Source organism: Benincasa hispida, chromosome 3, assembly GCF_009727055.1.
Source record: "Benincasa hispida cultivar B227 chromosome 3, ASM972705v1, whole genome shotgun sequence".
NCBI classification, from domain to species: Eukaryota; Viridiplantae; Streptophyta; class Magnoliopsida; order Cucurbitales; family Cucurbitaceae; genus Benincasa; species Benincasa hispida.
The window spans coordinates 51,485,086-51,512,909 of NC_052351.1; the positions used below are offsets into that span (position 1 = coordinate 51,485,086).

Genomic DNA, 27,824 nt, shown 5'->3' on the forward strand with positions numbered 1-27,824 from the left:
AAGGGTGAAAGACGCATACATAAGACAAGATGATCGCATAAAGTGAATATCTTAGGTCATGCTAGCTAAGTGCTTTTCAACCCATTCAGAAATTTAGCTACTCATGCGAAATGTGAAGAGATTGAACAGATGTTGAGATGCAAATTTCATTTTATAAATAAAGTCAGAATACAAAACAACAATGGAAAGTAGGGATAAGAAGCCCGATAGCAATGTCTTGCTTCCCGAGGCTTTTACACTGTCTTTTACTCTACTCTGTCCAGAAGAATATCCTTGCTTTCGCAAGTGTCGGTCCTCTCTCCTTTTTTAGCGCTTCCTGACAGTCTTTTGAGCTAACCAGAAATGATCTCTCGGCGTCTTCTTCTCTTTGCTCGCCTCTGCCTCTAAGTATATAAACTATGTATATGGCGAACTGTGTAGAATTCGAACTCGTTTAACGATAGTGGCCTTCGGTATTGACAGAGCTTTAGCGTGAAGAGATTTTCTCTCTAATGATTGCAATGATGGTAGGTCATTAAATATTTTGTCTGATGCACCGGTTAATGGTCACTGAAAAGTTGAATGTACTTGCTATAGTGTGTCGTTAACGGCTTGTCAACTAAATTCGAATTCGACTGTCATCAGCTTTCCGTCCCATCATGATTTATTATGCTCTCACCTTGATGCGCCGTCTGAATACGGCCACCTTCTTGAGTGAATTTTTGCAAGCGCATACGATCGCATGGCTTTGCAGTCGCAATCTTCTAATGCGCGCGGACGCCGAATTCCTTGGATCGCAATTTGCTTTGCGCCAATGCATTTTTCCTGCACAAAATAAGTAAATTAACTGCTTTTATGCGATGGGCGCATGCGATCGCAATATTATTAGTTTAACGCTTTTGGACCTGATTTTGTATATTTTTATCGTCGCATACCCACATTGTTTTACATCTTTGCGCTGTAATAACGTGCATTTCTTCCCGTTATCAGGAGGTCGACCCATAGGTCGCTCATGAAGACAAAATTATGCCCAAGTTGTATAACTTTTACATATGCTTAGGTCTACCAATGAAATAAATCCCATGATTCATAACAGTTAGTAACTATTTGATTAATGACTCAAGAAATTGATTAGCGAATGACTATTATGATATATTAATTGTAACCATAATTTGTTATTACTTAGTTGTAACAACAGTTTGTTATTACTCTGTTATATGTATACACATATATATATGTACATACGTACATACATATATATGTATATATATATGGTATCAGAATTGTAAATATTTTTTCCCGTCTTGCGTATGAACTCCATGGACTCCATCATTTCCTTTCTGCCATCGACTTCCTCCACTGAGTTTCCTTCTCCATCGGTCCTTCCGTGATCATTCTGCCTACCTCTAATTCATTTCCACCTTCTGATTCTTCTATCATTCATCACGAACAATACCCTTCCCTTGCCTCTTCCAACAATCCCTATGTTTTGCATCACAGCGACACCTCTAACCTAGTTCTTGTGACTGAGCCTCTCACAGACGAAAATTATATTACCTAGAGCCGTTCAATGATTCTTGCTTTGTCGATTCGAAACAAACTTGGTTTTATTGATGGATCGCTTGCTCAGTCTACATGTGATTTACTACCTTTATGGATTCGGAACAACAATGTTGTAATTGCTTGGATCTTGAATTCAGTCTCCAAGGAATTTCTTCTAGTATTTTGTTTACCGATTCAGCCAGAGCGATTTGGCTTGATCTTCAAGATGATTTTCAAAAACGCAATGGACCACACATTTTTCATCTGAAACGCGGTTTGTCCACTCTCAAGCAAGAACATGGATCTGTTACGGTGTACTATGCCAAGGTTAAAAGTCTCTGGGATGAATACGCCTTCTATCAGCCTGGCTGCACTTGCAGAAAATGTACTTGTGGATTTAGATCGGCTGAAGATTTTATCCAATTTGAATATCTGTTGTGTTTCCTAATGGGCCTAAGTGATGATTTCGCTCATATTAGGTCTTAGATCTTGCTTATGAATTCGCCTCCTGCCATCAACCAAGCGTTTTCTCTAATTGTTCAGCAAGAGCAACATCAATCTTCTTCTTCTATCAAGCTACCCTGACTCTTATTTTTGTTGTTCATAAACTTGATAAATCTGATACTTCCTCTCAATCACAGCAGACTGCTATCTCCAATCCTACACGACAGAACAAAAACAAAACGGTTTGTACCTATTATCATATTTCAGGGCATACGATTGATAAATGTTATAAGGTCCTCCCTCGATTATAAACAAAAAGGTCAGACTCGTCCAACTACTCAAGTTCATAAGCTTTCTCCTAATTCGGTTGTTGTTGCAAACACCACTATTGATTCTCACCAAAGAGTTTCTTTGTCTGCCACTGCGTTGAATCCTGATACTCTTGCTCAATGTCATAGTATTCATACTATGCTACAATCCAAGCTTGCTGCAGTGAAATATGATTCGGATGCTGTTATACATCTAGCAGGTATTTGCTCTTCTTTTGATCTTCCTGCTGCTTGGATTGTTGATTATGGAGCAACCACACGTATATGTTTTCAACGATATATGTTCACACACTTGAATGTTATTACTAGCTCTGTTGTTCTGCCTAATAATACACGAATTCTGGTGCATTTTGTTGGACCAGTCACCTTATTTGGAATCTTAACACTGAATCATGTCTTATTTATACCTGAATTTTAGTATAACTTACTTTCTATCAGTGTCTTAATGTCTAATGACACTTTATCTGTGCATTTCTCCTCTGATCGTTGTGATATTTAGAACAAGTCCACTTTGAGGACGATTGGTAGGGGTAGACTAAATGATGGTTTATATATTCTTGAACATCCTTATGTCGTTGCTGATTCCGTGTCATCTTCTTTGGTTAATGCTGTTTCAAGAATTCCACCGACTGTTTGGCATTCCAGGCTTGGTCATCCTTCTATGTCTCGTCTCTCTTTGAAAAACATCTTATTATTTGATTATTCGTTATTGAATGATGCTTATCCATGTGAAATATGTCCCTTGGCTAAGCAAAAAAGGTTGTCTTTTAATTCCAATAATCATAGATTTGCTGATATTTTTTTTTATCTGTTACATGCTAATATTTGGGGTCCAATATCTATAATTTCACATGTTGGTCATAAGTTTTTCCTCACCTTGGTTGATGATCATAGTCGATATACTTGTGTATTTATGTTGAAAAATAAATTTGATGTTTTCAAAATTGTGCCTCAATTTTTTGAATATGTGGAGACTCAATGTAATAGGAGGATAAAAGTTGTTTGATCAGATAACGCCCCTGAATTAGCTTTCATTGATTTCTTTCTTCCAAAAGGGGTTACGCATCAATATTCCTATGTAGGAAGACCTGAATAAAACTCAGTCATTGAAAGAAAACATCAACATATTTTAAATGTTGCTAGAGCCCTATTCTTTCAATCTCGAGTTCCTTTGAAGTTTTGGAATGAGTGTATTTTAACCTCCATTTATCTCATGAACCGGATTCCTTCCCCTGTCATTAATTCGAAGACTCCATATGAACTTATCCATGGTTGATTGGTTAACTATTCATCATTGAGGACTTCTGGATGTTTTTGTTATTCATCCACTTTGACCAATGGTCGATCTAAGTTCGCTCCACGGGCTTTGCTTGTTGTGTTTATGATTTACCCACTTAGGGTAAATGGATACTAGCTCTTTTACATTGAAAATAATATAAGTTTTTTTATCTCTAGAGATGTGGTTTTTCATGAGCAGGTCTTTCCCAACGCAGTACCTATGGAGACTGACCAACCAAATTTTCTTTCCAACATTGTACTTCCTTAGTCGTTTGATGTTGACATCTCTGCTACCATGAATATCCCTGATGCCCCTACCTCTTATCCATCGTCCATTTCTTCTCAACATACTCCTACTTCCGCGACCTTACCTGCTCCACTCCTACCTATACCTGACATTGCCACCACCCCTTTTTTATCTCCTTTTTTTTTTTTTTTTCCCTATTCCCTATACTTCAATTCAAGCTAATATCTTCCCACACTCTCTCCTTCAGTTCAACCTTCTTCTTTACCTTCTTCGTCTTCCTCTCTACCCGAGCCTTCTTCATCCTATTTGAACGACCAAACGTATCACCAAACCTCCATCTTATTTACAAGACTATCATTGTAATCTTGCTCGTAAAACTTCCTTGCCTACTTCTTCTACTCGTTACCCTCTTTCCTCTTCTCTTTCGTATGACCATCTTTCTCGAAGCTTTAAAACCTTTTCCCCTGTCATATCCTCCCATTATGAATCTCGGTTCTATCATCAAGCCATATCTTTTAATCATTGGAAAGAAGCTATGCATCTTGAACTTCAGGCTATGGAAGATGACACATGGGATGTGTTCCTTTACCTTCTACAAAACATAGCATTATGTGTTCCTTTACCTTCTACAAAACATAGCATTGGATGCCGGTAGATTTATAAGATCAAGCATCATGCTGATGGTTCTATTGATCATTACAAGGCTAGACTTGTTGCAAAGAGATATACTCAACAAGAAGGATTATATTTCATTGAGACTTTTTCACCTGTTGCTAAACTTGTTACAGTTTGGGTTCTTCTTCCTTCGGTTGTATCTTTTAATTGGCCTTTGATGCAACTGGATGTCAATAATGTGTTGCTTCCTGGTGATTTATTTGAGGAGGTTTTCATGGACCTTCCCCTTGGTTATGAACCTTCTTGTTCCAACAGTGGGAAGATGGTTTATCGTTTGAAGAAGTCTATTTATGGTTTGAAGCAAGCCTCTTGTCAATGGTTTGCTAAATTTTCTGACACTTGAATCGATCTTGGTTTTCGAAAATCTAAAGCCGATTATAGTTTGTTTGTGTTTGGTTCTGGTGATAGTTTTATAGCCCTCTTGATGGATGTTGATGATATCGTTATTATGGGTGCAACTATTCAAAGGATTGATCGACTCAAGGCTTTGTTACATGAGCGGTTTAAGCTTATAGATTTAGGTCCCTTAAAATATTTTTTGGGTCTTGAAATTGCTTGATCGTCACAAGGGATCTCCATTTCTCAATGACATTACACCTTACAAATATTAGATGATGCTAGACTTCTTGGTGCCAAACCTGTTGCTGTGCCTATAGATCCTATTGTTAAACTAAAATGTTCTGATGTTGATGTTCTGTCTAATCCTTCTCCATATCGAAGGTTAATTGGTCGCTTGTTGTATTTAACTATCTCAAGGCTAGATATTATGTTTGTTGTGAACAAGTTAAGTTAGTTTGTTTCTCGCCTTTTTCCTACAAATTCCTTTCAGTTGCGTGCCTTGTTTATTCTGATTGGGCCTCTTGCCTTGATACAAGAAAATCGATTTCAGGATTTTGTATCTTCCTTGTGGATTCACTGCTATCATGGAAGTTGAAGAAGTAGAACGTGGTTTCTCGTTTTTCAGCTAAAGCAAAATACAAAGCTCTTGCTTCTACTGCTTGTGAGCTTGTTTGGCTCACTTCATTACTTCATGACTTATGTGCCTATTACTCGATCGTCCTTGTTATTTTGTGACAATCAGGCGACAGTGCATTTGGCTACGAATCCCAGATCTCTCAAACTTCTTCCTGTACGTTCTACTTATCAACTGGCTAATGTGTTTACCAAAGCTCTTCATGCTCCTACTTATGTTTCTATTTTGTCCAAGTTGGGTATCTCAAATTTATATACTCCAACTTGAGGGGTATAATAGTTGTAACCATAGTTTGTTATTAATCTCTCATAATAATAATTTTTTATTATTCTGTTATTTCTATTTTTTATACTGATTAGTTATATTTTTTGTATATATATATATACTTTTGAAGGACATTAATAAAATCAAGTCAATCTTTTCTCCTTTACCTAAATTTAATATGATACTTATTTTTATATAATCAAGAGGACTCGTGACATTTGAGGGGCGTTGAAAGACATTCTGAATTCTCTAATCTGTAACTATCTTTAAACGATTACTAACTTGATCGTTGGAGTGTTGGTAACCAAGCACCACATCGATGCGAGTTTTTCTCTATTGTGTAGGGTGATCGATCAATTCCTCCCAAATATTGATTCATAATTGGTACCAATTTTCGGTATCAACATGTATGATCACGATGGTAAATTTTTGTCAATATTTTCATTGTTATTTTCACATTTTCACGAGTTGTTTAACATAAACAATAGAGTGGATTAACATTTTCATTATATTAAAAAAATTCTATAAAACATAAAAGAAGATAAGCAACAAAATATCACTAATACAAATATAATATTAGTAATGAACCTGTCAAAAAAAATTTAAATGCAAAAAATATTTATTTATTAATTACATATATTTTTTGTTTTTATAATTGTTTCAGAAATTTCATCGACATTTTCATAAAATTGAGATCTTGATATTTTCATCGATATCAACATTTTAAACCTTGTGAATAATTATCATTAATCAATCTTTAATTGTTGAATAATTATATATATTTTCAAGGTAAACCATTGATTAATTAATTATCATATACATCCACGTAAAATGATACGTCAAGCATATATAAAATCATAAATGGTTGTCTATTATATATATTGACTCGGTCTTCTAGTTTCAATGTGAATAAGAAAATTATTAGTCGTGGTTGACTAAAAGTCTGTTTGTATTGACTTAAAGAAAAAAAGTGTTTTTTTAAAACTCATTTTATTAAACACTTTTGATAAAAAAAAAATGATTAAAATAAACTTGAAAAACTATTTTGAGTGGTTACCAAACATTTTAATTTCTTAAAAGAAAAAGACTTCTTTTTTAAATAACCACACTCTAAATGTGAACTTCTTCTTAAAAAAAAAAAAAAGAAACCCATTTATAATAGCTAATCTATTCTATTTATAATTTGTCTATTCTTAACACAATTAACAAAATAATAAGGGAAGTTTTTACGTAGGAAAAAAAATATCGAACTATTTACATAAATAGCAAAAAAGACATTGATAGACATTGAGAGACTTTTATCAGTATTTATCAGTGATAGATTTCTATCAATTTCTATTACTAATGAACACTGATCGACTTCTAACAGCCTCTACGATAATTGAGCTATACTACTTTCTTTTAGATCGAAAGTTCTAACTTCTAACTCCCATATTTTACTTGGTGTACAACTAAAAAAAAATCTAAAACTAAAGTGACATGTTCATGAATTCTATTTGTCTACCACAACGTGTTAACTTAGTCGAAATTTATTTCAAACACACTATGTCAACATTTCATCAACGACACTCATGAAAAAAAATCAATTTACACCTTTAAACATTAAGAGTTGAATTAATTGAAACTTAAAACTAATAATTATATTAATTAAAGTGTTATACTTTCATAAGTGAATTAATTTAGACTATAAATCATTAATAAATTGTTTTCATACGTGTTTTTTAAACTCAGATATTAACATATATTAGGCATAAATGTTGAAACTAAATGAATAGTAACCACTCTTCACTAATTTTTGTAACTACTATATCTTCTGTCTACACCTCAATTTTCCCTTAAAGTGTTTGTTTTTCTTGCTACTATAGAGTAAATTTCAGGAGAAAAATAAATTTACTTAGAAGTTTTTGAGTTAATTTTAAATGGAATGATGTTAAAATAGTTATAAACCAATAGATGTTCTTATTAAAGTCTATTAATTGTTTAAATTAATATAACTATTAGCTTGAGATTTTAAGTGATACAGTTGCATTTAGGATATAAATTGATCATTTTTCATAAAAAAAATATAATGCATGGAATATAATTGAAACTCTTTAAAGGCTAAAATACTAAATGTATGCAACTAAATTTATAATTTTTTTTTTTTTGAAAAAAAAAACTCAGGGAATGACTCTTTTAATTATTTATATAAAAATTTGTAATATAAAAGGCCATGTTAATTTAACAGTGAAGGTGTCTCATTAGTGACCGCACAACGATTTGATTTTTTGAAAATTAAAATTATAAGTACTATTTCTATTCTAAATTTCTTTATTTTAAAAAGTAAAGTGAAGTTTTGAAAACTAAAATATAATTTTTAGAAACTTATTTTTGTGTTTACATATATATAACATAGAAGATCATAAATAACATATAAAAGTGTCAAGATGCTCGACAAAAATTTAAAAAAAAAAAAAAAAAAAGCTAAAAACAAAATCATTATTAAACAAGCCAAAATTTGTTCCGTGAGAGTTTCAAATATTCTAAAATTCGTGAAAGTGTATCATCATAAAGGGAGAAAGATGGAAAAGCAAAAAAGAAAAGGGGAAAGAAGTGAATAACAAACAAAGAAGAAAAAAAGTGAAAGATTGTGAAATTCTCATAGTAACCTTAATTTGATCATTTACAACATTTATGAAAGACATGACCTATCATGTGATATAATAATAGATCTTCCTCTTTCCTTTAAAAAAACAAAGAAAGAAAGAAAGAAAAACTTAAAAAACAATGTATTTATTTATTTTATTTTTTCTTTTTTACCTTTCCACACTTGATGAAAATATTTTAGGTATTAGAGTATGGATACTCATTTCATTTATCGCCCGACATATCAACAATTTTATAAAAATTATGTGATGTTTACAAGCTTTAAAATAATTTTTATTAACAAAAATCCAGTATGAACAAATAGAATATCGTACCATTGAAAGATTTTCCAAATTTTATTTTAATATTGACTTTTTGAACATGTATAAACTAAATCAAGATAACTTAATCAAATCAGTAAAAAAAAATATGTAATTGATAATTGATGATATATTATATGGTCTATTTGATAATTGATTTTGAAAAAGAAAACAAAGCCTAACCAATTTGCCTACTTTATTTTTGGCCTTTTGGGAAGAAGTTCTATCGCTCGATACCATGAAAAGCATGAAACTTTCTAGCTTTAGAATATGAGAAAACGCTCACGACAACTCCACCAAACTGGCTGCCACGTGGCACTTGTCGATTCGGCTGTCATACCTTCTCCCTCACAGTCACAGTCCCCTCTAATCTTATCGGTTAAGCTACTTGAAGATTGAAATATGTTCGATATATTTGTATTCGAAGAGTTTAATATGGATCCATATTAAAGATTAATCGATGTATTTGATACATTAATATAAAGCTATACAATAGCAATAAGATTTATAACATAGTTTATAAGTAAAATATCTTAACTATTAATTTCTATAATTTTATAAAATTACATATAAAAATCATCCACATGTTCAATTTTTACATGTGTATAAATTTCTTCAAATGTCAAATTACTAAAATTGATGAATTTCAAATGAAATTTTATTTGAGAGTCGAAATTAATTCACTTATGAAAGTTTTAGTTTAATTAATAAAATTTTAAGGCTTACACAATATTTGTCAAACAAAACATAATAGGTATAAATTGATATGCTCATAAAAATTTAGTATTTAAATTCATACAATTATTAATTCATAATTCAATTTGATAATCCCAAAATTTAAGTGTAAATTGATATTTTTCTTTTATTTACAAAAATATGTCATTATTGATATATTGATATACTCTTACAATTGAAATTCTTTATAACAATATCGACGTCAATATTTTAAACATGTTTCAAATAAACAAATAAGAAAAAAGAAAGCGTTGACAAAATGAAAATTTAACTTGTGAAGCAATCAATCACTCATAATCATTAACAACGAAGAAAGAATTGTTTCTTTTTTTCTCTTTTTTTAATTAAACTTTAAATTATTGGAACTTGGAAGGGCAAAACTGTAAATTACTTCTTTAGATATATATATATAAAATAATAAAAAATAAAAAGAGTAGAAAGCAAGAATATAAACTAATAAATTTCATGAAGAAACAGTGTATTTCTTTTAAAAAACATAGGATTCTACTTTAGAAAACAAGAAATAAATAACAAAAAAAAAAGAGAGAAGAAAAATATTTTAGTTAACTTGTTCAACTTTGAGTTGATTGAAAAAGGGAAAAAGAAAAAGAAAAAGAAGAATAAAAATAGAAAGTAGAGACCGTTTTTCTTTATGAGAAGAGAGGTGGATCACAAGGATGATAACCTGAGACAAACCAAGAAGAAACCCTTTGGTCCACGTCACCATCCCCCATGCTGCCAGATCAGCAGAACAGAAACCTACACCCACTTTGACCAAAATTATAATTCCACATACAAATACATGAGAAAATGATTAGTTAAAGAAGACTTGGAAAAGTTCAAATCTCAAGAACATTGAGTTTTGTTGAATCTTGAGGGCCACGGATTTCCAAGAAAGTTTACTTGTTCATCAACCAATCCAGAGCGCACTTCAAGAAGACAAGAAAATACTACAAACTGCTTCTGTTTTTGATGAATTTAGGAACTGGTTTCTTCCTGGAATGAAGAAATGGAAACCAGAACACCACCAAAAATATTGCAGAATCAATCTCACCAAGTTCTAGAAATAAACAAGGTTGGTTTCTTTCTCTCTCAAGAAAGTACCTCCATTTTCATATTCATGTCAATTCAGATTCATTTAGGTGTAAGGAGATTGACTTACATGTATATGAATGAATCTTGTTGGCTGTTGTTGCAGGTTCAAGAACCTATCCATCCGAATGAGCCAGCCGTGGGATGGAGAATTTTCAGGTGGCTTTCTAGATTAGTTTTCAATGTCCATTTATGTCTGGTAGCTGTGTTGGTGATCTTTTTGACAGTTAGAGGACTTCAGTCAGCTTCTAAAACACATCATTTTCACCCGGAAAAGTGGTACCCTCCATTGTTGGCTTCTATTGGAAGCTCTGGAATCATTGGCTTTTCATGGCAGGCTTTCACTGGCTGTTCTCCTTCTATGGCCATCAAGACAGCCTTCTGGTTCAGCCCCATTCTATCACTCGCTTCTGGCGTTTTCTTTGTCATTGTTGGATCTCGTGGCGGTTTAGCAGCAGGAGTAGTCCTCATAGTTTGTTCCTTGATTATGTCTGTATATGTCTGTTGGATCAATCACCGGTTGAATTATGCGATTAAAATTCTCTCACTTTCTACCGAATACCCTCCGAAGAACACTCCAATCTTTGTCATTGGATCGATCCTCATTGGCATTCTTTATGCATCTTTCTTGGTCATCGGCATCGGTGGCGCAATTGCTGTTAGGTCTGGTTTTAAAGCATTGTTCGTAGCAGCAATACTGTTGAGCTTAGCCTGGAGTCTGCAGGTCATCAAGAACATAGTGCAAGTTACAATCTCGCGCATAAAGTACTTGAATTTAGCTTGGGGTAACGAAAAGGATATACAAGCAGCTTTCCACGACACAGTAAAGGATTCAATTGGAACTATTTCTCTTGGCTCAGCCATCATCCCCCTTATCAGCTTCATCCAGGGATCTGCACGTTCCATGAGGCTGGTGGCGGGGGACTCGGATGAGTTCCTTTTCTCTTGTGCACATTGCTACTCGGGATTGGCTTTGATGCTGAGAAACCATGGAAACAGGTGGGGTTTTGTCCACGTCGGCGTTTACAATAAAGGGATTGTGCAGGCTTCCCATGATACCTGGGAGGCATTCAAAAGGGTAGATTTGGGAATTCTTATAGACTATGATCTCACCGTGTCCTTCTGCGTTCTCTGCGGGGTTTCGGGTGGTGCAATCTGCAGCCTCATCAGTGGGATCTGGGCACTGGTAATACACAAGAGCTACGCAACAGAATTAGCAATCTACACCTTCCTAATTGGCTATTTTCTGGTAACGAACTGAATTATTATAGACCCAAAAAAAAACTGTCCTAAACTTTACTGAATTTAGTGGTAATATACCTGAGAGGAATTTAACTTCTGGACGACAATGCTCATGGTTTTTGTTGCAGTGTCGAATAGCAATGGCGTGGCCACAAGCATGTGTTTCTGCCTACTATGTGGCTTATGCAGACAATCCCCTGCATCCTCGCTTTGACTCCACTGTGCCAGAGAAGATTCGAGAACTTCGGCGGGGAAGAGACAGCAAGTTTAATCAACCATGAAACTTGAAAGCAAGTGAAGAAGCAGATTTAGACCATTCCTCAAGCTCCAGTAAGAGACTGGACTACTAAAAGAATAAAAAAAACAAAGAGATATATGCAGTAATTGTGAAAGCTTGCAGTTTATGTATTTCTGACATTATAGTTCATACATTCCACAACTTTCTGTTCAGAAAGAAGCCATGTTGATTTGACTTGCAAGTATAAATGTTGCGGGAAGGGAACACGGGAAGTTAATTTGAACTAAATCAAAATTGAACCGAACACTATGGTAAGAATATCCCACAAAGTGCCTAAATGAAAAATGAACTCTAGCAATCTTCACTAAATTACAAGATCAATATATCTCATCATCAATACATAATCCATGCCCAATATTACAGCTGGGGACAGTTCAATACGAATCCTTCCAAAAGGAGTCTTTGCAACTCATTTAGATCCCAGGTGACCTCGACCACCGCATTCTGAACACATGATATTGCCAGTTCCACCACAACCTACAAGAAGATGATTACAGAGTTAGGACAAACTTTTCAATAAGTTAACTGACAACTAAAAGTACAGACGACTAACAGTGCTGAAACGAACGAACAAACAAACAAAAATCCCTTTTCAACAAGTATAATTGAATAAAATGCACAGGATAGAAAACAAGCCTAATTTATTCAAAAGTTTCCACAGTTTACAGCATCGATTTCTTAAAAATATCTAAGATATATGGAAATGACTACAGGAAAAAGTACATCTAGTATCTTGTTGACTTCTTTTCTGCTTTAAAGTTAAACAACCATGATGGCCACTAGATAAGTAACAATCTGACAAGGTCAAAATAAAAAGCGCCCATCTGGAGAAGAAAACGGCTTTCATTTGAGAACAAATGAAAAAATATAAACGGGCATGGCAAAAAAAGAGCCCTACAAAAAGGGGAGGCCTGAACCAAAAGAGCAACAGATAACAGGGGGAAAACAAGAAAATTACAGAACAGGGCCCTAAAAAAAATGTCCTAATTCGAATGGAACCACACCTAAATGTTGCTACTAATAGTTTAAGAAGGAATGCAATTTTACCCAGGCAACGAACTTTCACAATTATTCCCTGGCTCTCCAATATTGAGTCGACATACAAGCCTGAACCAGAGCAAGTTGCGCAAAGGACGACACCTTTGGCATGACAATCAGTGCAACGGGGATTGTCTCCAATCATTCTCTCTGCCAGAGATATTCCAACAGGCGTCTCAATTCTTTCCTCTGGGATAGCCTTGTCATAGCAAAACAAAGATTCAAAAGAACTTCGTCGTCTATGAACATCTGCAGGTGAAGAATCCCCCTGCTACGTCCAGAAAATTTGACAATATTCTCAAAACCATATTATATGGAAACTATGAATGCAGAACTATACAATTGCAAGATGCAAGCATATCATTCCATACACAAGCACAAACATGTAGACAAGCTGTTAAAAGAGAAAAGAGAGAAAGAGGATACACAAGGTTTACGTGGAAAACCCTAGAACAGGGAGAAAAAACCACGATAGAGAGTCTCCTTTTATTAATTTTTACATAATGTGAGCCATATAAAAGGATTCTTATTTATAGGCTCCAACAAGCCTAAATACAAAAAAGGAAAGAAAAATAGGGTAAGTAAATAACTATAATACCCTTGAGACTATAAACAATCAACTAAGCCCCTTATTTCCAACACTCCTCCTCAAGTTGGAGCATAGATATCAATCAAACCCAATTTGCTAATGTAAGAGTCGAAATTTTGCCTAAGTAACCCTTTAGTGAGAACATTTGCCACTTGTTGATTTGATGGAATATACATAATACAGGTATTGTCATTGTCCAGTTTCTCTTTTATAAAGTGTATGTCAATCTCCACATGTTTCGTTTGATCATGTTGTACTAGATTATTGCTGATGCTTATAGCAGCTTTATTATCACAATAGAGTTTCATAGGTAAGACACCATCTTGATGAAGATCAGACATTACTTTCTTCAACCATATTTCTTCACAAATTCCCAAACTCATAGCTCTGTATTCAGCCTCTACACTACTTCTAGCAACTACACTTTGCTTCTCACTTCTCCAAGTAACCAGGTTACCCCACACAAAGGTACAGTACCCTGAGGTAGACTTTCTGTCAGTCACTGATCCTGTCCAATCAGAGTCGGTAGAAGCCTCAATGCATTTCCTATCAGTTTTTCTGAACATTAGACCTTTACCAAAAGTTTTTTTCAAATACCTCAGAACTCGATTCACAACTTCCATATATTCTTCATAAGGTGCCTACATAAACTGAGTGACAACACTGACGGCATAAGAAATGTCTAGTTTGGTATGTGATAAATAAATTAACTTTCCCACTAAATGCTAATACCTCTCTTTATCAATCGGAACTTTGTTAATAGAATCTCCCAGTTTGGCATCAAATTCTATAGGAGTGTCAGCAGGTCTTCATTCAATCATACCTGATTCCTTTAACAAGTCAAGAGTGTACGTCTGTTGTGAGACAGAGATTCCTTCCCTTGATCTGGCCACTTCCATTCCAAGGAAATACTTTAGATTCCCGAGGTCTTTGATTTCAAACTCGTCTGCCATCTTCTTTTTCAGTTTGGTTATCTCATCAATATCATCTCCTGACAATACAATATCATTCACATACACAACTAGGCCAGCAATTTTCCCAGACAGTAACATTTTTGTGAACAATGTATGGTTAGAGTGTCCTTGAATAAACCCTTGGGACTTGAAAAAGGTAGTAAACCTTTCAAACCAAGCTTTCGGGGATTGTTTCAGGCCATAGGACTTTTTGAGTTTACACACCCGATGATCAAACTAAGCTTCAAAACCTGGAGGAGGGCTCATATACACCTCTTCGTCTAAATCACCATTTAGAAAGGCATTTTTCACATCAAGTTGGTGGAGAGGTCAATCTTTATTTACTACAACAGAGAGAATAACCTAAATCGTGTTTAACTTCGCTAAAGGAGAGAGTTTCTGAATAGTCTACCCCATACGTCTGAGTAAACTCTTTCACTACAAGTATGGCCTTGTACCTGTCTAAAGTACCATCAGATTTATACTTCAGAGTGAACATCCACTTGCACCTAACTGTTTTATGTCCTTTTGGGAGAGTAACAAGGTCCCACATATTATTCTTTTCAAGAGCTCTCATTTCTTCCACAACGGCAGTCTACCACTCTGGAATCTCACATGTATGTTTTTCGATATTGTTGTTGTGTCAAGACTGGTAGTGAAAGCCCTAAACTTAGAAGATAGATTACTGTAAGATAGAAAGCTATACAAAAAATGTCTCTCCCCTCCCTCCCCTCCCTCTCCCTCCCCGCCCCATCTCAACCTCTCTCCCCCTCCGCTAACCACCTCGCCGGTTTTCTCTATGGATCCTCACCTTAACTGCATCCCTTTCCCCTCTATTTCCCTCTTCTCCTTCCCTCTCAAGTGGTTCCCCTTCCCGCGGCTTGCTGTGCGTTGTGTTTTTGTGTTTTCCAGTCATGGAGATTAAAAGTTGTAGCATTCTGGATCATTTATTTTGTATGTGGCAAGAGGGTTCCGGGTTCATTGTGGAAGATTTGAAAAGAGGCCAGTCCATGTTCCTTTCTTTAGCGCCTCAGCCATTTGGCTTAAAGAAAGCTTTAGAAGACTTTTGTTTGTTCCAACTTTTGAGTTCTTTTTGTTAAAGGAAAGAATAGATGAGAGTTTCATACGTCTAGCCAAATTCAGAGCTAATGATAAATGGTTTGTAGAGTGTGCAGTGTGGCCAGCCTCAGGGGGAAGAAAGAACATTCACGTTCCATATGGTGATGGAAATTCAGGCTGGCAAGAGTTCAAGGACATGATTGAAGCCAGCATTCACATCTTCAAAGATCCATCAGTTCAGCAAGTTCTTCAAGTGAAAAGTTACTCAGAAGTGGTGAAAGGTAGATTCTCTCAGCCGGTTCCAAAACCCTTAAAGTTTAAATCAATTGCACTTCAAAAGTCCTTTGTTCAGAGTCGAATAAAACAGGTGGGAGGTCATTTTGGATCCAAAAGGATCATGAAGTTCTCAAAGAAGATTTTAGTAGTTTATGGCTCATTTCAAGGCTCCTAGTCTATAATGATTGGAAGGAAATTTCAAAAGTGTTGAGTGAGGCCTTTAAAACCAGTGTTACTATTAATCTCCTGTTTGCAGATAAAGCTTTAATTAAAGTCAGTAGTGGTGATTTGAATACTCTGATTTCAAATCCAGGCAAATGGCAAATGTTTGGTCCATTTCATTTGTTGTTTGAAAAATGGAATCCCACAAGGCATGGAAGAGCCTCAATAATGAAAGGTTTCGGAGGATGGTTATCAATCAAGAACCTTCCACTGGATTATTGGGGAAGAAATACGTTTGAAGCCATAGGTGCTTACTTTAGGGGTTTGAAATCAATTGCCTCAGAAACTCTCAACCTAACAAACTGTTTAGAAGCCAAAATTCAAGTTAGAAGAAACCTTTGTGGGTTCATGCCGGCTACAATTGAAATTAAGGATGCAAATCGTGGAAATTTTTATCTAAATTTTGGAGATATCGATTGTTTAGAAGCTCCATCCAAGGCAGTGGGGAATTTACTATTTAAGGATTTTTCTAATCCAATTGACCTTGTTCGGTTGAATGATGTTATTAAAGATGGAGTAAATTTCAACTTAGATATTTCAGATTGGACCTTCCTTGTCTCCTCCCATTCCAAGCCTATTTTTTCAAGAAATCCGAATCAAATCCCAAAAAAGAGTCCCCTGCAAAGAGCTGCAAGAGTCGCGGAGGAAGTTGAAAAGACACATTCTCCTCATTCAATGGGATTATTCACAGGAACTCCAACCACCCCTGCATCCATCTTAGCCGAAGAAGTCGAACAGCCTCCTACAAGTAAAGGGTCTTGTGTGAAAGTAGTCGAACAGTCACAGGCCTTTATTGACAAAGTTGAAAAGGTGCCTCGAGCCTTTAAGAAGAGAGAGAAGGGAGTAATTGATTGTGTAGCCGGCCTCTTGCCTGTTGAAGTCGAACAGTCGCTTGCTCAAAAAAATGAAAAGTCCTTGGGACTTTATGATGTGAAAGTACCTATGTCAAATTTTAATTTGAGGCAGCCAGCGTTGCTTTTCTCAACCACCAAAGAAGTCCACTCGTCTTCCAAGTCAATAGCACTGCTCCCCTGCTCCAGCCCGAGTAAGCTTCCTTCCCCTGTTTTCACTAAAAATCCGGCTCCTCTGCCTCTGCCGGTCTCTGAGCTCGCCTTAAAAAATCCAGTCCCCTCCTCTGCGCAACTTTTCCCCCCTGCTGTAAACCAGCGCCAAGGTCTAGCAAATCAGGGGCTAAACGTAAAAATAAAACCAAGCATCCCCCCTACCTCTTTAAATTCTTCCCTAAACATTTCATCAGAAGAAAGCTTGGTAAGGATTCAATCAAGAAATCAAGTCTTAAAGCCAAATCAGTGGCAGTTCATAACCCGGATTTATTAGAAGCTCATTGCACTTCAATTCAAGATCAGCCTCAAAGTTCCAGGTCAGCCCCCCCTCCTCTTTTTGAACACTCTGTTTTTTCTCTACCTAATTCAGAGCATACCTTTCTGAGAGGTTCTCCAAGCTCCAATCCAGGTTAGTTCTCAACAGATAAAGGGGATGTCTTCCTTGATTCTCCCTTCAACATGAGTAGTGAAAAAGGGGAGTGGGATAGATCAGATGGTTTTTCAGAAGAGAAAAAAAAAGAAGCCCCAATTGTACCAGATTTAAATCCCTTGTTTCAGACAGAGGAAGACAGCTCTTCAGAAGCAATTGGCTCCATCTCTACAGCCATTCCGTGTGATCTCCCAACTCATCTAAAATTAATAGTCACGGATTGTCATCTCATTCTGGATTAACGGTTGGTAGTTGAGGCTATAACCTATTTTTGGGCCTGAATTATAAGAATCGTGTCTTGGAATACTAGAGGCCTAAAAGATGTTAATAAAAGGTTATCTCTCAAGCGTTTTCTAAAGAAACATAATCCAGCAGTAGTTCTAATTCAAGAATCAAAGAAAGATAGCTTTGAATTGAGCTTCATCAAAACCCTTTGGAGTTCTAAAGAAATAGGATGGGAATTCGTGGAATCATTTGGATATTCAGGCGGATTATTGACATTATGGGATAAGAATTTGATTTCTGTGGTTGAAACTTTGAAAGGAGGGTATTCGTTATCAGTAAAATGCATCACTGCTTGCAATAAGACTTGCTGGATCACTAATGTCTATGGACCAAATGATTATAAAGAAAGAAAATTCGTTTGGCCAGAACTTCTATCTCTTTCATATTATTGTGTAGAAGCGTGGTGTATCGGGGGAGACTTTAATATTACAAGATGGGTGCATGAAAGATTTCCTATGGGCAGAAGTACCAAAGGAATGAGGAAATTTAACAACTTCATAGACCAAGCCAATCTTTTGGAGGTCCGTTGGGAAATGGCAGTTTTACTTGGTCTAGGGAAGATGTTTCAGCTTCAAGATCTCTATTAGATCGCTTTTTCATCTCTAAAACTTGGGATGAGTTGTTTGAAAATTCTAGAGTTAATAGACAAGTCAGATCCTTCTCAGATCACTTTCCAATTTTGCTAGAAGCAGGGTCGTTCAACTGGGGTCCTTCCCTTTTTAGATTTTGTAACAGCTGGTTGTTTAATAAGGAGTGTGTCAAAATCATTGAATCGGTTTGGTCAAGCAGTAATGTTTAAGGTTGGGCTGGTTTCGCCCTTAATCAGAAGCTGAAAAATGTAAAGACAGCAGTAAAGGAGTGGCATTCAAAATTCCAAGAAGATCAAAAATTCCAAGAAGATCAAAGAAGGGAAGAAGAGGGGTTGTTAAAAGAAATTGAAAAATGGGATGCTCTTGCCGATTGCTCTACCCTTGCTAGTATTGAATTGACACTTAGATCCACTTTGAAGTCAGATTTAATGTCTCTTTATAAATTGGAGGAAGTTAATCTAATTCAAAAAAATAAGTTGAATTGGTTAAAGCTGGGAGATGAAAACACAAGTTTTTTCCATAAATACTTAGCTGCAAAGAAGAGAAGAAATTTTATTGCTGAACTATTAGATGATCAAGGGGTGCCAACGACTTCTTTTCAAGAGGTTGAACAATTAATCCTGAATTTTTACAGCAACATTTTCCTTAAATACCTGGGTTTAAGGCATCTTCCCTTGAACCTAGATTGGTCTTGTATCAATTCAATTCAGAATGCAAGTCTACAAGCCAAGTTCTCACCCGATGAAATTAAGGCAGCTGTAAGGAAACTTGGAAAATGCAAAGCACCTGGACCCGATGGATTCACAGTGGAGTTTCTGCTAAAATTTTGGCACTTGATCAAGGACAATCTGCAATCCACCTTTGAAGATTTCTATAAGAATGGTAAGCTTAATGCGTGTATAAAAGAAAACTTCATCTGTCTTATTCAAAAGAAGAAAATAGCAGTCAAGGTTAGTGATTTCAGGCCAATTAGCTTAACATCAGTGTTATATAAGGTTGTTGCAAAGGTGCTGGCTGAAAGAATAAAATTGGTAATGCCTAGCATTATAGTTCCTTCCCAAAGTGCCTTTATTGAAGGAAGGCAAATATTAGACCCCATCCTCATTGCTAACGAAGCTGTAGAAGATTATAGAGTGAAAAAGAAGAAGGGGTGGATTCTCAAGCTTGATTTGGAAAAGGCCTACGATCGTGTTGATTGAGAATTCCTAGAAAAGGTGTTGAGAAGCAAAAACTTTGGTCAGAAATGGATAGATTGGATTCTGGGCTGTGTTAAAAATCCAATGTTTTCAATCTTCATCAATGGTAAACCAAGGGGAAGGGTGGCTGCCACAAAAGGTATTAGGCAAGGTGATCCCCTCTCACCTTTCCTTTTCCTTCTCGTAAGTGAAGTTTTAAGTGCTTTGGTGAACAAGATTATTCAAGCCGGTCTATATGAAGGTTTTGTGGTTGGAAAAGATAAAATTCAAATCTCCATCCTTCAATTTGCGGATGATATGCTTTTTTTTGTAAGTATGACAGCAGCATGCTTGCAAAACTAAAGCAAACGGTGGAGTTTTTCGAATGGTGTTCAGGGTAGAAGGTAAACTGGGATAAATCAGCCCTTTACGGTATAAATGTGGATGAAAATGAGTTGTTTTCCATGGCTGCTTCATTAAATTGTAAGGTTGATCATCTTCCAATCCTATACCTTGGGCTGCCTTTAGGTGGGTACCCGAAAAATCTGTCTTTTTGGCAACCACTTTGAACAACTTTCGAGCTAAATTGGACAAATGGAAGCGTTTCAACCTATCAAGAGGTGGTAGAGTCACATTATGCAAGTCAGTTTTGTCTAACCTCCCAACGCATTTTATGTCCATATTCATATTGCCGGATGGAGTTGCTTCAAAATTGGAAAGGATCACACGGAACTTCTTTTGGGAAAGGCACAATGGCAGCAAGCTAAATCATTTGGTGAAGTGGGCTTTGGTACAAGAACCTTTGACAGATGGAGGCCTCGTCGGCCTTGGTGGATTCAAAACTATGAATTTAGCACTACTTGCTAAATGGGGCTGGAGATTCTTCAAAGAGGAAGGCTCTTTTTGGGGTCAAGTTATCAGAAGCATTCATAGCACGGATCCTTTTAATTGGAACACGGCAAGTAAATGGGGTAGAAATTTGAGAAGCCCGTGGATCAGTATTTCTAAGTCTTGGCTAAAAGTTGAGTCGTTGGCCACTTTCAAACTTGGAAATGGCAACAAAATTGCATTTTGGTTAGACCCTTCGGAGGGAGTGACCCTTTCAGTACCTTATTTCCAAATCTCTTCAGTATCACCTTGTTTCCAAATGGCTCGGTTGTTGACCATTGGGACAATAGATTGGCCGCTTGGTCAATCACCTTTCGTCGTTTGCTTAAAGAAAAGGAGATCATCTCTTTTCAAGAATTGCTTGGGGTTATTGCAACAAGGAAAATTTCAGAGGTTGTTGATAGAAAGGTATAGTCTATCTCAGCCTTGGGACTCTTTACGGTCAATTCATTTAAAATACACCTTTCCCACTCCTCCCCAATGGACAAAACTCTCTACTCGGCCCTGTGGAAGACTTGCAGCCCGCAAAGGATTAACATTTTAGTCTGGATAATGCTTTTTGGTCAGCTGAATGTAGCCTCAGTTTTGCAAAGCAAGTTGGCAACCAGCTATATTTCTCCTTCAATATGCCCTTTGTGCCTAAATTGGTCAGAAGACTCCCTCCACCTTTTTTTTTCGTGTTCCTATTCAGCTTGGTGTTGGGATAAGTTGCTGTCCTTCTTCAACTTTTCATGGGTTATGAGCAATGACTTTAAGGGCAACTTGCTGCAGCTTTTAGTTGGTATAAATCTACACAAATCCAGCTGTATATTGTGGTTGAATGCAGTCAAGACTCTGCTGGCTGACCTTTGGTTTGAAAGAAATCAAAGGGTGTTCCATGATAAGACTCTTGGTTGCCAAGATCGACTCGAATCAGCCCGTCGGCTTGCTTCTTCTTGGTGTATCCTCTCCAAACACTTTAATACCTACAGTTTATCAGAATTCAATCTCAATTGGAGGGTGACCTCCCTCTCAAGTGATGGTTTTTAGTCTCTTCAGCAGCCAGCAGTTTACTTAGATTTTTCTTTAATTTTTCAGACCGTTTGTTTAAGTTTTTGCCCCGGTGTTTGTTCTTTTTGGGGAGTGTAATGCTTTGTGCTTTCATTTATAAGCTAGTCATAGTTTGTTTTTGGATGTGATGAGGGCGCTAAGGGGGTGTCAACCTAGTTGAGATACCCGGGTGCGCTAGCTGATCCGTTTGATATTCGGTTGTTATTTAGCTCATTGTATAACCCTCTTGTACTTTGGGCTTTTGCTCGCTATTCTCTTATATTAATGAATTGTTTCCTTTTAAAAAAAAAAAGATAGAAAGCTATACATAGGATACTTAGTGCAAGACCTGGTGTCCTTTCTCAAGGCCCAAGAGAAGCATTATGATCGTCATCTGCTTTTCCACCTTAAGTAGGATTCTGATTGCACGTTTCAGGCTGAGGTAGAATCTCACTCTCTTGTGTTTTTGTTGTAGTCTCATCACTGTCTGTTATTTTCTAGAATTAACACATCAGTCCTGTCATTCTCAATTACATCCATAATATCATCCTCAACACACAAATCATTATTATCAAGGACACACTCAATAGTACCTTGGGCTTGTGTTGGTTCAGATTCATGAACCGGAGCTGGAGAAACAGTAGGGGACACAATTTCCTTTCTGACCTGTATTACCAAAGGACCTGTTTAGTAGGTAGAACAGTGTCATGGGAACTCAAGATGGACTTAGAAAGATCAATAGGGACTGAGGATGTTGACCAGTTAGTCTCTTCACTAGTACTCTCCCCTTGAAGATGACTAACAGGGAAGAAGGGTTTATCCTCAAGGAATGTGACATCCATGGAGATAAAGTATTTTCGAGAAGAAGGATGGAAGTATTTATAACCTCGCTGGTGAAGAGGATATCCAAGGAAGACACATTTCTAAGCACGAGGGGTAAACTTAGTTTGGTTAGAGCCATGACTATGGACAAAGACAGAACACCCAAAAACCTGGAGAGAAACATCAAGAATGAGTCGTGTGGTTGGGTATGACTCCTTGAGGCATTCAAGAGGGATTTGGAGTTGGAGAATACGAGAAAGCATTCGATTAATAAGATGAGCTGCAGTAAGAATTGCATCTCCCCACAAATAAGATGGAAGAGAGGTAGATAGCATGAAAGATCGGGCAACCTTGAGAGGTGACGATTTTTCCTTTCAGCCACTCCATTCTATTGAGGTGTATAGGCACACGAACTTTGGTGAACAATGCCTTTGGAAGACAGAAATTCACGAAGAGTATTATTGAGAAATTCACGACCATTATCACTTCGAAGAATAGCAATTTTAGTATTGAACTGAGTCTCAATAGTGGTGTAAAATTGTTGAAATATCGATGAAACCTCTGATTTGTCAGTGAGAAGAAAGACCCACGTAAGATGGGTATGATCATCGATAAATGTCACAAACCAACATTTTCCTAAAGAGGTGGTAACACTAGAGGGACCCCAAACATCACTATGAATAAGATTAAAGGGTGAGAATGTTTGTAAGGTTAAGAGGGAAAGGTGACCCTATGTTGTTTTGCATGAATGCACACATCACAAGAAAGAGAAGAGACATCAACTTTATGGAATAAATGAGGAAATAAAAATTTCATATATCGAAAATTTGGATGACCAAGGTGAAAATGCCACAACATACAATCTTTTTCTGAAGTTGAAAAATACGTACATAACAAACTAGTCCTATAACTGTTCCTAGAAGAAGCATCATCATCAAGGAAGTAGAATCCCTTATTGTGTCGGGCAATACCAATCGTCTTCCCCGAGCTCAAGTCCTGAAAGAAAACATTATCCGGTGAGAAGGCAACTTGACAATTTAGATCTTGGGTTATCTTACTAATAGATAGCAAATTGTAAGATATTTTAGGTACATGCAACACATTTTTTTAAAGTTAAACTATGGAAGGGAGAAATATGACCCTTGCCCACAGTAGGAGCAAAAAACCCATCTGCAATTCTGATCGTTTCATTACCAGCACATAGAAGATATGATAGGAAGTTATCAGATGATCCAGTTAAATGATCTGTAGCCCCTGAATCAAGTATCCATGGTTTATTATCATTTATGCTTAGGAGACTTAAAGGTTGTGATGTACCTGATTGAGCAATTGCCCCAAGAGAATGGACAACAGAGTCACTTTGACAATTCACCTGAGGTTGTGACTGGAAAGCACTCGCAAATTCATTCACAAGTGCACAGCCGAGGAATTGGACTTGTCATTCGGAGGGTGCCTTTTACCATTCGGTGGTCTACCATGTAATTTCCAGCACTGTTCCTTTGTATGCCAGGTTTTTTGCAATGTTCACACACTGGAGTCTGTTTACCCTTGTGCTTGTCACCATCATTAGCAGATAATTTCGCACTAAAGGCAGCAGAATCAATAGGTGACACAGTAGTGATGTTCATAGCACTGGATCTGTCTTCCTCAAGGCGAACCTCAAAGCACACTTCCATAAGAGAGGGTATGGATCTCTGTCCAGTATACGGTCTCGCACTGCATCAAATTTGGAGTTCAAACCAGCTAGGAAATCATATACCCTATCTACTTCCTCAATTTTGGAATACTGGACACCTCCACACAGATAGTCCAAATAATTTCGCGACACAAGTCCATCTCCTGCCAGATTAGGGACAGTTTATTAAAGTACAAAGTGATATCTATTGTCCCCTGTTTGCACTCATAAATTTGTTTGCACAGAGTGTAAAGACAAGAATGCATTCTGCCTTTTTTAATATAATTTTTGAACAGCATCCCAAATATCTCAAACGGTGGCAGCATACAATAATGGTTTCCTTATCTGAGGCTCCATACTATTAATCAGTAGTAATCATAGCAAGGAGTCCTCTCCTTTCTAAATGCGCTCTCGAGGATCCCCTGGTCTAGGTCTAAGTATCTTGCCAGTCAAATAACCAAACTTGTGACGCCCTTCAAGGGCCATTTTAATAGACTGAGACCATGAGAAATAATTCTGGCCGTTTAACTTTTCTCCTCCAATTAAGCCTGTGGAATTTTTCATAGAACCAGACAAATAATTTGCAATAGTTAAAGTAGGAAAAGAGGATACCGGATTCTCTGGATACATTGGTAAACCAGAAGGAACGTCTGAATTCAATACACTTGAGTTTAAGTTTGTGGTTGTGGAAGCACCTAGGGTTGCCCCAAGAGCGGCGATTTATTGTTGAAAACTTGCCTGAAGATCAGCTAACTGTTGTTGAACCATTGTCAGAGAAAGACCCATGGACCCGTGATGTTCATAGCTCGACGGCGGCGGATGGAGAAGCCCAGGCGGCAACAAGCTATTATAGGCGGTTGGCGACACATCACACCCCATTACGGACTTGCCTCGGTGATGCGTGGAAGATCCAATAGCATCAGTTTCAAATTCCAGCGGCTGGATGAAGTGGCTGGTGGCAGCAGGACCAGAGGCGACGGCGGCGACACTGGGAGTAAAGCTGGTGACACTGGGGTTCCTGATCGGCTGCTATTGAGGATGTATTTGCAGTGATCGAAGATACCAGTCCATGGCGGTCTGAATGACGGTGGTGGCGGTGGCGGTGGCGGCGACAATGGTGGCGGTGGCGGTCGGAGGCTCCATCAGTGGCTGTGGCAGAAGTGGTGTTGGTGCAGCACTAAGGTTATCTTGCACCGGTTGGTTTTCGCCGATGGCGACTAGGGTTTCGTCATCACGCTCTGATACCATGTTAAAAGAGAAAAGAGAGAAAGAGGAGACACAAGGTTTATGTGGAAAACCCTAAAACAGGGAGAAAAAACCACGATAGAGAGTCTCCGTTTTATTAATTTTTACATAATGTGAGAGATACAAGAGAATTTTTGTTTATAGGCTCCAACAAGCCTAAATACAAATAAGGAAAGAAAAATAGGATAAAGTAAATAACTATAATACTCCCGGGACTATAAACAATCAACTAAGCCCCTTATTTCCAACACAAGTATATGACAGAATAAGGCAAAAAGTGTAAAGAGCTTATGCTTGACGTCTAGTTAAAGTTGCCAAATGCTAATGACATAAAATATTAATTGCTTAGGTTTTCATTAAAGACAAGGTAAGGTTGATATAATCTTACTACAGCACTTGTCACGAATGTTTGTTGACTTATCAAAAATCACAAACAAATGCTCTTGCAAGTTTCGAACAATTATGCCAATCCAACAGGCAACGGCCCATGGGTGCCAAAACTGTTATCTTAAGGAATTACACCACTGCAGAAAAATGGTTCTTTTTAAAAATATGAAATGAGAGCTTCTGCGATTTAAACATCAGACAAACGATTGTTACATAAAGAGACAGCCATGGTCACATGTGAGAGCTCTATGTTTTACCCTGAGTCCTCATCCCTATGGTCTCGGAGACTCGGACTACTATAAGCAAGTACAGTCCTCATCTTTTTGATCGAATATAGGATTTCTTCAGAGCTCCCATCATTCTCTGAGATGATCTAGTGTGTGATGGGAGATAGGTTGGCAACATATTTTTGGGAGGATAGGTGGTTAAGGGATCACCCCCTTTGCAGTAAATGTTCTCATTTTTATCACCTTTCTAATAAGAAATTATGTTTTGTTGTTGATGGTTTGATGCTTTTGGGGAGCTCTTCTTGTGTTTCGTTTAAGTTCCGTCGTCCTTCGTCCAGGAGGGAAACAATAGAGATTTGTGGCCCTCTTTTGTTATTGAGGGATGTTGGGTTTAGCAAGGGAGAAAAAAATTTCATTGTTGGAGTCTTAACCCATCTAAGGGTGTTTCTTGTATATCACTTTTTCAATGTTTATCGGATCCCTTTCCCTTTAGAGAGTTAGTTGTTTCTGTTCTTTGGAGTTAAAATCTCAAAGAAGGTGAATTTCTTTATTTGACAAGTCATCCATGGAAAAATCAATACCTTGGATAGACTTCCAAGGAAGATGTTGTTCTTTCTTTGGTCGGGCCTTTTTGTTGTATTCCTTTTTGGAGGGCCGAGGAAAACTCGGATCAATTATTCTGAAATTGTACTTTTGCGCATTCAGTTTGGAACATCTTCTTTGGGGTATCTGACTACAGTTAGTCAAACATAGAAATTTTAGTGTTATGATTGAGGATTTCCTCTTCAATCCACCACGTGGAGGGAGGGGTGTTATTAATGGAAGGTTGGGGTGTATATGGTGTTGCCGTGTTGGGGGAATTTGGGGAGAGAAAAACAATAGGATTTTTTAAAAGGTTAAGAGGGAACCTTTTGATGCTTGATCCCTGGCAAAGTTTGATACTTCTCTCTAGCGTCTGCAATGAGTTCTTTCTCTAATTATTCATTAGACCTCATTTTTGTTAGATTGGAGACCTTTTTCACGCTTCTTTTTGTAGGCTTGGTTTGTTATATGTCTTTGTATTCTATCATTTTTTTTTTCTTCTTGATGATAATCAGTCTTTTAGCAAAAAGATGTTCTACTCTTTCTCATTAAACCTTGTCAAGTTTAAACTGAATGCAAATATAAAAAGGGAAAAAAACACAATAGAGCAATAACTTTAAACCAAAATGCTCGGCCTCTATCAGAAAAACATAGCTGAAACGATCCAATTATAATCCTATGTATGCATCAAACAACCAAACACCTTCAAATGTAGTAAAATGAATGTATAATAGATTCATTCATTGAATAAAGAACTTTCAAGTAATACCCGGAAAACAGAAAATAGAATCACATAAGCAATTTGAAAAGTACCAACCCCAGAAGCAGAGCCATTGGGATAAACCGCGGAGATCTTGGAGAACTTGTTCCTTGCGAAACACAACCCGGGTTGAATCTTTCTATTGGCAAGTAATTTCTGCGATGAATTACGCAAAATGACGGATGATGACATGGTTAAAGTAGCTGAATCCATTGCGTATGAAAGAAGGAAATCCTCTATGAATTTGGCCTCCAAAGCGCGGAAATGGAAATAGAAGCTCGAATTGAAGAAATTCTCGAGGAAATCGCCAATACAATTGCTCACTTCGATGCTTACAGCCTACAGGTGAGCTCGAAAATTGGGTGTTTTTCTCTTGTTGTTAACGAATTGCAGATGGCAAATTGGTGAATGAATTTTGGTGGCCATTGGTGACGTCTTCCATTTTGTTTGACATAAAAACTCACCTTATTGTTTAATTTAGTATA

General features: G+C 36.9%; 2 protein-coding genes and 2 long non-coding RNA genes across 6 annotated transcripts; 2 read left to right on the forward strand and 2 right to left on the reverse strand.

Moving 5' to 3' along the window:
• Positions 1-1,263: 1,263 nt before the first annotated feature.
• On the forward strand, positions 1,264-5,853 carry LOC120073390. Its single transcript, XR_005480751.1, has 2 exons — positions 1,264-2,494; positions 5,370-5,853. It is a non-coding gene; the product is annotated as an uncharacterized LOC120073390 (long non-coding RNA).
• A 4,179-nt stretch (positions 5,854-10,032) lies between these two features.
• LOC120073224 lies at positions 10,033-10,712 on the reverse strand. The gene is made up of 2 exons (XR_005480701.1): positions 10,574-10,712; positions 10,033-10,407 (listed from the first exon to the last, which is right to left on the reverse strand). It is a non-coding gene; the product is annotated as an uncharacterized LOC120073224 (long non-coding RNA).
• On the forward strand, positions 10,346-12,218 carry LOC120073221 (protein PNS1-like). Its single transcript, XM_039025936.1, has 3 exons — positions 10,346-10,486; positions 10,610-11,752; positions 11,874-12,218. Exons 1-3 carry the CDS (start codon positions 10,421-10,423, stop codon positions 12,024-12,026), a joined length of 1,362 nt encoding a protein of 453 aa, XP_038881864.1. The 5' UTR covers positions 10,346-10,420; the 3' UTR covers positions 12,027-12,218.
• Positions 12,130-27,793, reverse strand: LOC120073222. Of its 3 annotated transcripts, none has more exons than XM_039025938.1 (3): positions 27,397-27,793; positions 13,091-13,349; positions 12,130-12,520 (listed from the first exon to the last, which is right to left on the reverse strand). In XM_039025938.1, exons 1-3 carry the CDS (start codon positions 27,550-27,552, stop codon positions 12,453-12,455), a joined length of 483 nt encoding a protein of 160 aa, XP_038881866.1. In that variant the 5' UTR covers positions 27,553-27,793; the 3' UTR covers positions 12,130-12,452. The 3 variants fall into 3 exon arrangements, with proteins under 3 accessions (XP_038881866.1, XP_038881865.1, XP_038881867.1); XM_039025937.1 differs by having other exon boundaries at positions 13,091-13,352; XM_039025939.1 differs by lacking the exons at positions 12,130-12,520; positions 13,091-13,349 and adding exons at positions 22,243-22,307; positions 23,354-23,459.
• Positions 27,794-27,824: the final 31 nt, after the last annotated feature.

Excerpts from the sequence above, each read along its gene's own strand:
- LOC120073222 (XM_039025937.1), bottom strand. The coding sequence starts at position 27,552 with ATGGATTCAGCTACTTTAACCATGTCATCATCCGTCATTTTGCGTAAT. Across the intron at positions 13,353-27,396 it reads CCAATGGCTCTGCTTCTGGG|CAGGGGGATTCTTCACCTGC; the intron begins GTTGGTACTTTT and ends TTCTGGACGTAG. Across the intron at positions 12,521-13,090 it reads TGTGAAAGTTCGTTGCCTGG|GTTGTGGTGGAACTGGCAAT; the intron begins GTAAAATTGCAT and ends ATCTTCTTGTAG.
- LOC120073221 (XM_039025936.1), top strand. The coding sequence starts at position 10,421 with ATGGAAACCAGAACACCACCAAAAATATTGCAGAATCAATCTCACCAA. Across the intron at positions 10,487-10,609 it reads AAGTTCTAGAAATAAACAAG|GTTCAAGAACCTATCCATCC; the intron begins GTTGGTTTCTTT and ends CTGTTGTTGCAG. Across the intron at positions 11,753-11,873 it reads TCCTAATTGGCTATTTTCTG|TGTCGAATAGCAATGGCGTG; the intron begins GTAACGAACTGA and ends TTTTTGTTGCAG.